This window comes from Musa acuminata, chromosome BXJ1-6 (genome assembly GCF_036884655.1).
Source record: "Musa acuminata AAA Group cultivar baxijiao chromosome BXJ1-6, Cavendish_Baxijiao_AAA, whole genome shotgun sequence".
Classification (NCBI taxonomy): domain Eukaryota; kingdom Viridiplantae; phylum Streptophyta; class Magnoliopsida; order Zingiberales; family Musaceae; genus Musa; species Musa acuminata.
The window spans coordinates 11,591,454-11,605,000 of NC_088332.1; the positions used below are offsets into that span (position 1 = coordinate 11,591,454).

Here is a 13,547-nt window from a genome sequence, read left to right on the forward strand (position 1 = left end):
CCATGACGATGTCACTGTGGAAGCCCGCGATGGCTCATCCACACTAGTATGCGTGCCGCCTCCCGTTCATCGGCACCATCGCCATGGCTCAGGCTCACTAGCGCGGCTGCTACCTCCATCTCTTCATCGCTGAGCTCATGCGGTAGACCGTCGGAAACGCTGCCTCCTGCGTTTCCAGATTCGTCGGCCAAGGCGCATTCTCGATCGTCCTCCTCCTCTTCGGGCTTTGCATTGTTTATTATGGCCATCCTGAGCTCGCCGGCTTCGTTGGCTATGCCGTCGCCGCTGCCTCTCCGCCCCACTCGGTACACCCAGAGATCAAGAAAGTGGCCCGTTTGAATCCCGTTGTCGTCCACCAGATTCGTGTAGTCGGGTCCCATGATGCGGTAGGTCTTGATGGATGGGATGAACTTGAGGATGAGGTTGTACTCCCTCCCCGCCCCGTCGAGAATCTTGATCGGGAGGCCGCTCTTCTCCGTCGTCCGCGTCTTCTCCGCGGCGGTCATCATGCCTTGGAGCATTGGCTTGTTGACTTGATTTACGGGCAGGAGGAGCCGATGCTGCTGCCTCTCGATGTCGCTCTGGGCGATCCTCTTCCGCATAACGCAAACAGGGTCATTGACCCGAGCTTCCATCGGCAACGACGTCACATGACGTGGTTGTCGGCGTTGTTCGTCGACGACGGTGGAGGAGGTGCTCGTGCTCTTGTTCACGCTGGGGCCGCAGCCATCGGCGATCGTGGCCGCCCCAGTCCTCTGGCGCTTAGCGGTTCTTGAACCGCGCTCCTCCTCCTCCTCCTCCTCCTCGGCCGCTTCATCGTATAGCTTCGAGATGCCTTCCACTTTGCCGTTGACTTTCCAGATGATTCTCTTGATGCCTAGCTTCTTCAATGTCATATCGTCGCTCGTCTTCTCTCCGTCTCCTCCGCCATCAACCCTCATCCGCTTGGCCTTCTTCCTGCCCTCGCTCCCGTCTTCCTTGCGCGCCCTCTTCGTCATCTGGTCGTTGCCCCACTCTCCACAGGTTCTTGGAGGCTATCTCTAGACGACGGGAGGAGCAGAGGCTAAGAAGAGACTGGGCTGGCGCGGCGTTAGAAGCAGAACGAGAACAAATGAGCCCTGCCGCTCTGAGAGAGATATATAGGATGAGGTTGGCTTCGTAATACGACTCGGTTTCCAAAAAAGATCCGACTTAGATTATTCCAAACCGAGTCGGATTAGAAATTTATCTCCAAATGGTTTCCTAGTCCGACTTCAATTACAACGGAAGAGTTTGAAATAATTAACCCCAAAAAACTAATTAATTAATACCCATTGAAAAAAAGCTACGATGTCCTAATTATTATATGATACACATGATATTTAAATGTTCAAGAATCAATTGCATAAATCACATTTTGATTATAACCATATCAGATCAAAACTTGACGTTTAACCAGATGATATCGATTGCATAAATCACATTAAGATAGCCTTTCAAATAGTATAATTCATTCTTCATTCATAATTAAAGCATTTTCTTCAACGTAGAGAGGATACTTGAAACTCAACTTTGATATCATAAAAATAAAGCAAACACTTACAGTGGTACAAACTCTCGAATAGGGCTGGACGGAGGAGCATTGCGGTAGTAATTAGTTAATACAGAAAGGCCTCTAATTGTCCCATCCCGAGTCTTCCTATATGTAGAAATCTCTAAAAAGGACTGCAGCCTGCACTTGCAGATGCTCCTACTCGACAATATAATTTGGAGCCACTGCCAGAATTCGGTTCTCACTCGATCTTCTTGCTTGACCATCCGACGCTGCTGAGCTCGTTCCATCATCTATCACTATCAGATGGCCTTCCCTCTGTATCAACCTCTGTATAAGACCGTTCCACACAATCAAGGCTTTGAGACCAAACCAAACGAAAACCTAACATCCTCCTATACGTTTCATTGGGCATACGTACCTCTATAATGGCTTTGATGCACTTGACTTCTTCCCGGACCTCATCGGTGTTACTGTAAGTACCTACGGCATTCTGCTGCTCCACGTACCAAATAATTAGATCCCCCTGCTTCATTCCAGCCAAACCACTTCCTGCAACAATAAACAAATCGGGGAAAAAAAAAGGATTCAAGCTGAGACTCGAGAGGAGTTGTCGTGTTTTAATAACTACACAACTAATGTAAGATATCCGTAATACTTCTGTACAACTGCCAAGAAGGTTATACAATTCAAGCAAATTTAAAGCGTTGTTCTACTCTGGGCTCAGATCTAGTTAGACTTGTTCCTGGGCACCTCGACGAAACAATCTGAAACTATACTATTCCAGAAGGATAGTCTAAATTTGACCTATGTGCTAACTACAAGTTTATGCATGTGTACATCCTTCATAACATTTATGAATACAAGATAATATGAATATATCGTTAACTTAAGCTGTTTGACATAAGACATCCACACATGTTTATCCATTTTAATTCATTAAGCATCCAAACATACACAGTAACTTGGAGATCCTTGTGTCATTTAATAATTACATAACTTGAACACTAGAACTTTGACAAATTAACTGCCAATTATATCATTGCTCCACCTGTCCCTTAGTAATAATACATCTGCAGATATCACCGATAAGCATTTTTTCCTTTGTAAAGTTCCAATGTAATTTTTAGTTATGTGCAAGAAGACTCATAATTTGTGCTTAGTTAAAATTTTAGTGATTCTAAATAAGAAAAACCAGTTCTACCTATGAAAAGACTCAGAAGAAGCATCCAAGAAACAAATGTGATAATATTAAATGTTGTTACCATCTTGTGCTACTGCCTCCTCATGTTGCCGCAGACGCATAACAAGGGCTTGGGTAACTCTCTGAAAGTGTTCTTCAGTTATAACAAGTTTCTTTTTCTGATGACTCTCAGATCCTTGTTCATTACCTGCAAGATCATTATGTTCAGTTAGATGTAGTTTCAGAAACAAAACACATGATCGATTACCATACTAATAGCATTAAAAATAGAAACCTACCTCCATTTTCTGTTGCTGGACTAATTCCATCAGAAGCCGACTCTGCAGCATCTTGATCAGGAACATTGACTGCAACACCATCTTCATGATCTTGGAAATCAGAAAGATCGATCTCACTAGATTCAACACTGTATGTATACACAAAACTTTTTAAGAATCCAGAAGAAACTACCTTGAACTTCTGTTGATATCTAAAAAAATCTTCTTGCCTGATAATGGATGTTTTTAGGAGTTTTACTGCCACGCGAACATGGGCTGGGAGCACCTAGGAACATCAAAACAGAACCTTAGATTCTTAACATTTCTAAAATAATTATGGAGGAGTTTCCCTATGGTTTCAGAAGAGGAAAGATCCTGAAATAGGTTCATGTAAAAAAAAAAAATTGTGTGTTCCATGCATCATGGATGTTTGCTTACCACATTCTCCAAATGACTCCTAGCAATTGCTTCAGAAAGCCTGATCAATGCCTCAAGTTGCCTAACTGTCATTCTGTAGGCCACTCTGGTTCCAGGAGTACTATCACCTCTACGAAGAGCTACATATGATTCCACTAGCACATTTTTTGCTTCCGAACTAAGCTGCATTTACATAGCTCATTTAAGAATTAAATGATAAAAAAAAATGAAAACCATTTTCTGAAATATGTGAGACAATACTGAGGAAAGTTGGTGAACCTGAGGTTTCAGAGACTTAGCATATGCTATGTATCGCTTTAACTCTGCAGTTGTAAATGCAGGGGCAAGTGCATCCTCCCTCTTCTGATGAACTCTCACAATGTGATGAGCAATATGGTAGTCTGTGTTTTCGTCTGGCTCATCGATCATAATGTACACCAGATCAAATCTTGAAAGAATAGCAGGAGGAAGGGCCACATTGTACTGAGAAATTGATATGAATATGTAAATCATTTTCCATGTTGTACTTCAAAATCAGTATCATTGTAGTCAGATAATTGCAGAAATCATGCAGAACTACCAAAATGCTACATAATTTTAAGGAAAAAGAAAATACATCCTTGCAAGGTGAAAAGAAATAATTAATGATCGACTTCAACATTCGGAAGGAAAATTCAAATTTCACTCCAAGAATTTTACCTTAAGGGGCTTTGACTTGTCATAGCGTCCTCCAGTAGGATTTGCTGCCGCCAAAATTGAAGTTCTTGCATTCAACGTGGCTTGTATACCTGCTTTGGTGATACTTATAGTCTGCTGCTCCATTGCTTCATGTATAGCAACCTTGAAATCGACTAAAAGTCAGAGCTCCAGAACTTCAAGTTGTTAGACAGTACATTATATATATATATATATATATATATATATAGAGAGAGAGAGAGAGAGAGAGAGAGAGAGAGAGAGAGAAAGAACTACCTGGTCCCTAATGTCCATTTTATCAAATTCATCTATGCAACATATACCATTGTCTGCAAGCATTAGAGCTCCTGCCTGTAAAAGATGGAGATGCATCATTAAGAAGGCAACTAATTAAACTCCTGGATTCAGGGAATGTCAATTTCCTTAAATTCGGAATGATACTTTTTATTTTCTTTGTTAAAATCATTTCAAGTACAATAAAAGTTCACAGCAATAAAGTATTTTTTGACTATGCCAATTTTATCTTCTTCTGCTTACTGGTAAATAGATTTCAAATAGATGCTTCTAAACTATTAGTTGACTCCACATGACCAAACACAAATTTAGAAATAATTCACGTATTGCAAGTTCAAGAAACATTTACAAGCACACAAATACCATTATATTGCAGAAGACCAAGATTTTTCCTAAATAACTGCATAATCAAGAAATTTACTAAAGATTGATCCACAAGTTTCCATTTTCATTTTTTTCTCTTTAACAGGGTTATTTATTTTTCTATTGCAGGTGCTACAAAACAATAAAATGTTTAAAATTCATCACACGCAAGGCAATTAATGAATGCTTGTTATTGCAAGAAATCCATGAGCAACTAAACCTTGTGAATATTGGCTAAACACTACCAATCAGATTCCTGAAATATTTCGAAGTATAAAGCAGGTTTATAGACAACCCATTCATCAATAGTGGCATAAAACCAAATACATCATATTATACAAAATAAAAGCATAAACAGAATTACCTCAATACAGAACTCCCCGGTTTCTGGCTCTTTAGCCACTGTTGCTGTCAAACCTGCAGCAGAGGAGGATTTTCCTGATGTATAAACAGATCGGGGTACGAGATTAGAAGTATACCTGTTTAACAGAAAACAATTATGATTAAGTAAGCTTTTTGCAAAGAAATGCGTAGGGTCTGTAAATAGAGAAAAATCACCAAAAAGCTTATTCATTGAAGGTCTGAAGCTACAATAAGTTCTAATTATGATTGTTTCAGAAAAATCCATTTTAGCTCTCTACCAACTTGACATTATTTGATCTGTCTTTTAGACTGGGCATTACTTTTTTATCTGTCTATACACATAAAGCAAAATTCCATTGCTATAATGTTTCATCATGAGAAAAGTGACATAGGTGCTATTTTGATATAACTAAATAGGTGTAATTAACCATTGGCTTGAGCATCTTAAACATGCTAGACTGAAATTTGTAATTCATATAAACTAACAGAACAAATAGACCAAAAGATTGTGCATACTTTAGGAACTGAGACTTTGCACAGCTTGGATCTCCTACTATGCACACATTGATATCACCTCTAAGGTTAATTCCTTCATGGGTTAACTTGTGCACACCACCCAATAACATAAGCAAAACTGCTCGCTTTATTTCTTGATGACCAAAAACCGTGGGGCATATGCTGTCAACTAATTTATTGAAAAAATCAGGGGTATTCCTCATCCTCATCACCTCATCTTCCTCTTCTTGCTGCAAAATAAAAATACATTATAAAGTCAAGTATATTCAGAAGAGTTTGCTAGTAGATTATAAGTCAACTGGTATAACATATGCTAACTAAATGAAAAAGGCACCATAATAAGAACATTCATTATCTTTATATTTTCCAGGATACAAATCCTTCAATCATTTATTGGATTAACAGAGTAAGGTTACACAACATTTGGCATCCAAAAGATTCACATGCACAGGGAAAAAAAAACATCATGAAGCACTAACCATAATTTGTACTTGTCAGTTGAATTATACAGCATGATGTAATCATGAATCATAAACACAATAGGAGAAAAATAACAAACTAGCTATTTGTTCTTGAAAAGAAAGAACATACTGTGAACTCCTGTTTATCACTGTCATCAACATCTATCTTCCTGTCTCTGATGTCTCCATCCCCTCTACCATCTGCTATCTAAACAAACAGAGCATGAAATGCATTTGAGCAAAAGATGCACTATCAAAGGTTGAGATTGGAGCAAACAATATTAACATTTGAGCCGAGAATAGTTTCAACCTGCACTGAGTTTGCAATGAAAGCGAGGCGATATGAAAGATCCCTTACTCCCAAAGCCTTGAGACCGCTGACTCCTCCATGGCCACCGGATACATTTTGACGCTGAGGAGCTTCACGCCTGCATTCTGCTCTCTCACCTGGAGAAGTCAGTGCCATAATATCTGGCACCGCAACCAATGTGCCAGTGAAGATGACCCTATAATCACCAAGAGAGAAAGGAATGTAAACGATGACAAGGTTACTATTTGCATATGTAGCTCAAGATTCTAAATAAGCTTACGTGTCTCCAGCCCTTGCCTTCTCAACAATCTCATGTCGGAGAATAACATCCAAAGATCGAGGAAGAGAACCAGCAGGTATTTCTTTAGATGTCTCCTGCATCCTTACCCGTTGCCAATCTGTGAACTTGCTCTCTTGCCGAAGCAATGCCCACTTATTTCGGTTTGCACATGTAGCATTCATGCATATTATAGGCTGAAGAAAACTAATAGTCAGCATCATAATTCATAAAACGCATCCAAAACCATGAAATGAGCATGAAGAAAAATCAATGTGGCCACAAAACCCTACATGACAAACTAGAAATTGAACAAGTAATTTCACAAATTATATGCCCAACAGCCCACCTCGGTATACTTGTATTGCTGTTCCACATTCTTAATGACTCCGCCACACTCAAGGCACTTAAAGGTCCCCTGCAGGAGCTCTGGCCGGACCTCACTTGTCCGGGTAACGACCCCCATTACAGAAGTCAGCTTCCCAATCTCTGATGTCGTCAGGTCCCTCAACCTACAATAAATCATGTAAGCATGTGAAATGCAAGGAAAGAAGCACGCCTCAAGAAAGATATATTATTTTATCAGGGGAACAAAACCCCAAGAATCAAGCAATACCTTTTTAACAATGGAATGTTGTAGAAGGCGACATTTATGTCGCGGTTAGGGTTGTCATCTGCGATGATAGGTTCTCTGTTCTCGCTCGATTTCTGCTCCATTACGAATCTCATGCAAGCATTCCGCAGATAGGGCTCGAATCTGGCAAATTTTAACAAGGTATGTCCATGGAGTTCTGTAGTCAGGACCCAAGGTAAGGAGGAACGGAAGAAGAGTCACCTGAGGTACTCCTCTGAAATGGCCTTCTGGAGGACGTCGTTGAAGCGCATGACATGGGAGAAATCCACGTACATGGTGGTGGATTCCTTGTGCCGCATGGCCTCGATCTCCGCCTCATAGAACGGCTCCACCGCGTTTGGATCATGCTTGAATCTTGGGAAGGACAAAGACAGAAGGAGATCAAATCGAACAAAAACCCTAAGCAAAGAGAAGGGAAAACCCTAGAAAGAGCGGTTTTGACTACCTCTTAAGGAATTCCAAGAAGATGTTCTCCACGCGGATCGCCTTCTCATCGACGAAGAACCCCCCGAAGGCATCCATCCCGGTAGCAATCACGCTCTCCCTGTAGCCCTTTAGATTGATCGAAGAGGTCGGTCGGAAGTTAGGAACGGATCTAATGGGGAGACGCGGGAACTTTTGGCGGGAAGGACGGGAGTTGGCGCCAATATATTGTAGAGCCAATGGGGGAGATCCCACTGTCTAGTACTGATCACAGTTCACCGTAAACAACCATTCCGGAATCGACAGGTTCGCTTTTGCTTACGCGCCCCTCTTTCGAAAAAGTTTTTCTACCAAGACACCGTTGTACCCGCCCATGTTCCTGTGTCGTGAGTGGTAGACAGAGACTGGGCCCCGCTACTGGAGTATCACGGTGTGGTAAGAAGATGCACGATAAGAAACTACACGGACTTTTTCTTCTTGGGCAATACTTTTTACCCATCAATTCGATACCCGGATTCCTTGCCTACTAAATGATTGGATGAAAGATGTCGGACCCACGGGAGGCCAGGCCATTAATGGCCTCCGTGTCCCCATGGGTGGGTGGTGAGGGTCAACTCCAATTTGTCGATTTTTTTTTGCATTTTGTTAAGAATATCGAAGCTGTTAAATACCACTTTTATTAATAAAATAATAATGACATAATCCCATTAAATTTTAATGACAAATATTTGGATTATTTTTCCAATATAAGTAACAAATTGGTGATTTGGTATTTCTTTATTTAAGGTAATTTTGAGATAAAATTAGAAATATACAACAAAAATCACTTAAAGCAACAACTAAAGACGATTTTACGGAAGTGTTAAATTTTCTTGTTTATGTTTTACTTGAGACTGATCTAATTTGCTTTGAACACAAGCGTAGATTGATGCTCCGTTCCACCAGAACTATGCAGCTGCTTGAAATCGTTTATGTTTTTTTTTTGTTTTTAAAAGTAAAAACATTAAAATCGAGGTGCCAAATCTGCTTTCTTTGTGAACTGAAAAGCAAAACCGCTACCATTGCACGGCGGAAACGGCATTTCTGTTTCTGACAATAAAAACACTAGGAATCATAAATCAACGTTGAGTCCGTTCTCGTTCCGCCTTGAGTCGATCCGATCTCTGGCGATGCCGAGTCTCACCGCTCCTCTCCGGCCGCCCTCCGGCGCCGGCGCCTCGTCCTCCTCGGGCTCGAGCTTCACGTCGCGGGTCATCCTCCTCCTCACGGTGCTCCCCCTGGCCCTGGCCTCCTTTGCCTTCGTGCTCCAGTGGCGCGGTGGGCTCAACGACCCCGCTTCCGCGTGGCCGACCGACACACAGAGGTTCCCCGGCATGGAGAATAGCCCCATCGGCTCCTCCTCGTCCTTTTTCTCGGTTTCTTCCTCCTCGTCTTCGTCGGATTGCGCTGAGATCTTGGGTAGGAGTTCCTCCCCTTCCTTCCCTTTCTACCATGGTTGGAAGTTCGATTTCGACTCCGATCCTCGTCCAAAGGTGCGATCTAGATGCCTCTTTTGCTATGATAAAGTCTATGCTCGTTCTTGTGGGTTTGGATGGGATCTTGATGTGGATGCTAGTTGGAATGTGGATTGGGATCTTGGGTTTCATATGCCCTTCTCTAAGAATATAGAACAATACTATATACTTGGAATTTTCATTCTCCAACTTCTTAAAATTCCTACTCTGGGTATGTATAGGCGAGAGCGTTTAGTTTACTTATCCTGCAAAGTCTTGTAAAGCTTGTTGCTTCAATTAGAGCAAATCAAGAAGGGTTTAATTGAAAGAATTTGCTTTGGACAACTAGATACTTTCCAATATTAGTTTTACCGTTCCAATTTGGAAACTGAAGTCTGCATATGTGCATGTAACGATGGACTTGGGATACTGCAGATATGTATTACCTCAAGCACTTCAGCTGGCCTCGAGCAGATTCTTCCATGGTTGTTTTACCACAAAGTCATAGGGGTTACGACCTTCTTTCTGTTTGTCGAAGGGGAAGCTGCAAAACCAGCTGTCTCCACTGTCCTTGAATCGATTCCTGTAAGTTCTAATGTTCCCTTTTATCCAGAATTTGTTGAGGTAACCATGACCTGGGACTCTATGTTTTATATGCTCTTTTCTTGATCTTTTTCTACAATTGATTCTCTTTTAGAACAAGGTTGCTTCTGTGTGTTCTGAAACTGCTTCTCTGTGTTCTGACGTACATAGGGTTTACTTGCTATGCAGGGGGTGAAGGTCATCTACAGGACTAGCGACCTTGAAGAGAAACAAGCAAAAAGGTCTTTAATTTATTTTGTGGATGAAGTTATTAGATAGGTAGAATATTTATGAAGAGAACTTCTTAACTATTTCTTGGATGGCACAACATCGGATTGAGAGAAGAGTGTGTTTAAAAAGTTTATCATGCCACTTATCGGACAACTTTATGCATTGTGATATTAGTAATTTGGTTTATGTGTTATTTGAAAAAAGAATTGCTAGTGCAAAGGGTTCCTTATAATCTTTTAGTGGTTTCAGAATTTAGGTTTAAGCTTAAAGTCTATATTCATAATGTGGTTCTGAGCTTTGGCTAATGTGTTGGTTTTTTCTGTACCATAGCCGTGTTTGGAATGAGACTTGGCTGTCAGGCTTCTTCTACAAACCATGTAATTATGAACTGTTTGTGAAACAGTCCCTTAACATGGAGATGGCTATTGTTATGGCACGGGTATGGCATTTTTTACTTTGATTACGTAACAATTTTGACTTAACTAAATTGCATATATTTGCTCTCATTTGTTGGATAGTACTTACAATGTTACAGTGAAAGTTTATTGCCTAATATTGTATTTGAAATACCCTCCATAATCATGACTTTCCTTTCTGTTAATAACTTTTTAATGATGCTTATTGGAAATTAAGCAAGTTTTATCATTGTTTTTGCTTGTCAAAAGGATGCTGGTGTTGACTGGATAATACATCTAGATACTGATGAGTTGATATATCCAGCTGGTGCTCGAGAGTATTCTTTGAGGCAATTGCTGTCAGACATACCTAGCAATGTTGACATGGTCATCTTTCCAAATTATGTAAGTGTTACCGCTGCTATATGATGACAGTGTGATGTGCAAGATCTGATGTGCCTATTTTCATTCCAGGAAAGTAGCATTGAACATGATGACATCAAAGATCCTTTTACCGAGGTAAATATCAATATGCTTATTGATGATTATATGTGCACTAATAGCTTGTTCTGCTCACATGAATGCAATTAATTAGGATGAAGCCTAAGCTCAAATTTTCTTTTGTTATTTCTTTTGTCTGACAACCATCATGCATAGTCTTATTTACTTAGAATAAGTAATAGTAACACCTTTTTCGCTGTGTTAAGATTATTGGCTGACGTTGGTTAGTATTTATATTGTCAAACCTAACCTAACTTATGAACTTAGTCGAAGAGGAATCTGAATGGGGATGCACATTATTTTCTTTATTTTTTTTACAAGCAAAGGATCCAAGCAATGAGTCGGAACAACACAAAATTTATAGAAATGGATATAAAAAATTTAGATATAACTCCATGTAATGCTATTTGAAAGGACATCATCGACATGGCACCCTTTATATATGGGTTTTCAGTGTGTGGAGGGTAGGTGTTGTAATCACCCAATCAATCTATCAGACCTAGCAACCTGTATGGACTTGTCCTATGCTATGTGGCTATGGAGAAGGCCAATGCCAGTGCATCTTGCTTTATGTTTTAGTGTTTTGAGGTTAATATATTTTTTTGCTGATCGTTGTTCAATTCGTGCAATAAATTTTAGGTGTAAATTATTTGGAAAAGATGGACTTCCATGCTCAGGTGTAGTTTTTTTGGCTTAGGCTGCAAGGTTCAAGACAAGACAAGAAAATCCTGCACATGCCATTCGAAACTTATTGAAACTGCTAAGGCAAGGCCAATAGTCTAAACACATGTCATTCAGCTGAATGCCCTGGCCCACAATTTTATTATGTTGCAAACTGGTTTATATTAGGCCATAACCGTGCTCTGGTGCTCATCTTAGTGGCAAGGTTTTGATTTTTGATTCTGCTCTCAATCTTTTATTTTGAACTTCATCAATTATACTTTTTATATTTATATATTCATGTGTTCTTGATGATGACACATGAGCAAACTTTGTATTTCTACTGCTGATGAGATGTATGATCAACTTGTGTTCATACTAAATGCACTTGTATGTGTATTAGTGTGTGCATATGCATCTCTCATTCCATTTATAACCCATTGATCGGACTTTATAACTTGTATTTACATTTAGGTATCCATGTTTAAGAAGAATTATGACCATCTTCCAAAGGATACATATTTCGGTCTTTACAAGGAAGCAACACGTGGTAATCCAAACTACTTCCTTACTTATGGGAATGGAAAATCAGCTGCAAGAATTCAAGATTTTCTTCGTCCTAATGGTGCACATAGATGGCACAACTACATGAAGACCCCAAAGTAAGATGAATCAGCATAATTTTTGTTTGATGCTAATATGTTTACGAGAAAGATTTCTTATAAATGTTTTTATTTTAATCTTCATAGTGAGATCAAATTGGATGAGGCTGCAATTCTACATTACACCTATGCAAAGTTCTCTGACTTAACCTCAAGACGTGATCGGTGTGGCTGTAAGCCAACAAAGGAGGATGTCAAAAGGTGTTTCATTTTGGACTTTGACAGAGACGTGAGTGCTCATTTGTCTTTTAGTTGATCTCTTTTATAAGTGGAAACTACACAGCATGAGCATTAAGATGTGACTGATTTACGAGAACAACACGAACATTACTAAATATTGTAAAGTGCATAGATATATTTTGCAACATCATAATCATCACCGAAGCCTTTTCCTGTCAATATGCCTCGGCATTAAAACTAATTCTTTAAATGGAAAAAGTTTTATGGGGGACTTTTTTTTGTCATTGTGTAGTAATTCTAATAAGTTGAGAAGTGGTTATAGTTGACCGAAAGTTAACATTTGAGCTCCTATCTAATTGCACTTTCATATTTTTGTGCCCACAGAATAATGTTAAATGCCCTTCATTTCTCTACACAGTTGCTAACATGGACCTGAATATATAATCTGAATTATGATCTTACCTGGCATGCTTAGCAGAAAATTAATTTCATTTTCATGTAGTGATCATGTACAAACATATCTTGTAGGTATCTTGGTGAACATTTTGTTTTATTATACAAGCATATCTTAGAATTTTAGTACATGATTTAGGTACCAAAAGGGCAGTAGCTATCCAGTTATGTGGGTTTTGCCCTGAAAACTATCAGAAAGATGATCTTGTGGTTCTGAGCTGGTTCTCACTTTCTGGGAAACAATTGGTCCCTTTTTGCATGATTGTTTCACTTGTCATTTAAGCATGTGTCTGCAAGTGAAAATTTCTTTGTGCAGTTATTGTAACCAATCAAAGGTACAGTATCTTATTATTGTTTTCTCAGCAAGTGCAGAATAAGCGGATCTATTGTTTTCTATCTGATCATATTAGGAAGCACTAATTGTTGATATTAAAAGTGCAATTTTACAACAGCAATATAATGCTAGGAACTTCTCATTTGCTATGTGCCTTCACCCTGCGATAATTTATTGAGATCAATTATCACCTGGCAAACCATTTGGTACTTGATAATACAAAATACAATTATAACTGCTTGTCTCATGGAAGGTTTTTTTTTTCCCTCGATGTCTCATGGAAGTCATTTTAGGATATTGCAGATATTTT

At 39.6% G+C, this 13,547-nt stretch overlaps 2 protein-coding genes across 2 annotated transcripts in view; one reads left to right on the forward strand and one right to left on the reverse strand.

The window, feature by feature from the left end:
* Positions 1–1,538: 1,538 nt before the first annotated feature.
* Positions 1,539–7,924, reverse strand: LOC135676266 (DNA replication licensing factor MCM6-like). Its single transcript, XM_065187236.1, has 18 exons — positions 7,769–7,924; positions 7,525–7,677; positions 7,306–7,446; positions 7,039–7,201; positions 6,693–6,886; positions 6,413–6,608; positions 6,233–6,310; positions 5,642–5,871; positions 5,127–5,241; positions 4,382–4,456; positions 4,109–4,249; positions 3,689–3,892; positions 3,431–3,592; positions 3,223–3,278; positions 3,014–3,141; positions 2,797–2,922; positions 1,953–2,083; positions 1,539–1,861 (listed from the first exon to the last, which is right to left on the reverse strand). The coding sequence occupies exons 1-18, from the start codon at positions 7,843–7,845 to the stop codon at positions 1,730–1,732; spliced, it is 2,502 nt and encodes an 833-aa protein (XP_065043308.1). The 5' UTR covers positions 7,846–7,924; the 3' UTR covers positions 1,539–1,729.
* Positions 7,925–8,860: 936 nt separating this feature from the next.
* LOC135676267 (glycosyltransferase-like At2g41451) overlaps positions 8,861–13,547 on the forward strand; it is a 5,977-nt gene continuing 1,290 nt past the window's right edge. The window contains exons 1-8 of the mRNA XM_065187237.1: positions 8,861–9,278; positions 9,675–9,824; positions 10,011–10,063; positions 10,383–10,491; positions 10,718–10,852; positions 10,922–10,966; positions 12,083–12,270; positions 12,358–12,499. Coding sequence (XP_065043309.1) covers positions 8,916–9,278; positions 9,675–9,824; positions 10,011–10,063; positions 10,383–10,491; positions 10,718–10,852; positions 10,922–10,966; positions 12,083–12,270; positions 12,358–12,499 — 1,185 coding nt within the window. The 5' untranslated portion in view covers positions 8,861–8,915. The remainder of the gene's footprint in view (positions 9,279–9,674; positions 9,825–10,010; positions 10,064–10,382; positions 10,492–10,717; positions 10,853–10,921; positions 10,967–12,082; positions 12,271–12,357; positions 12,500–13,547) is intronic.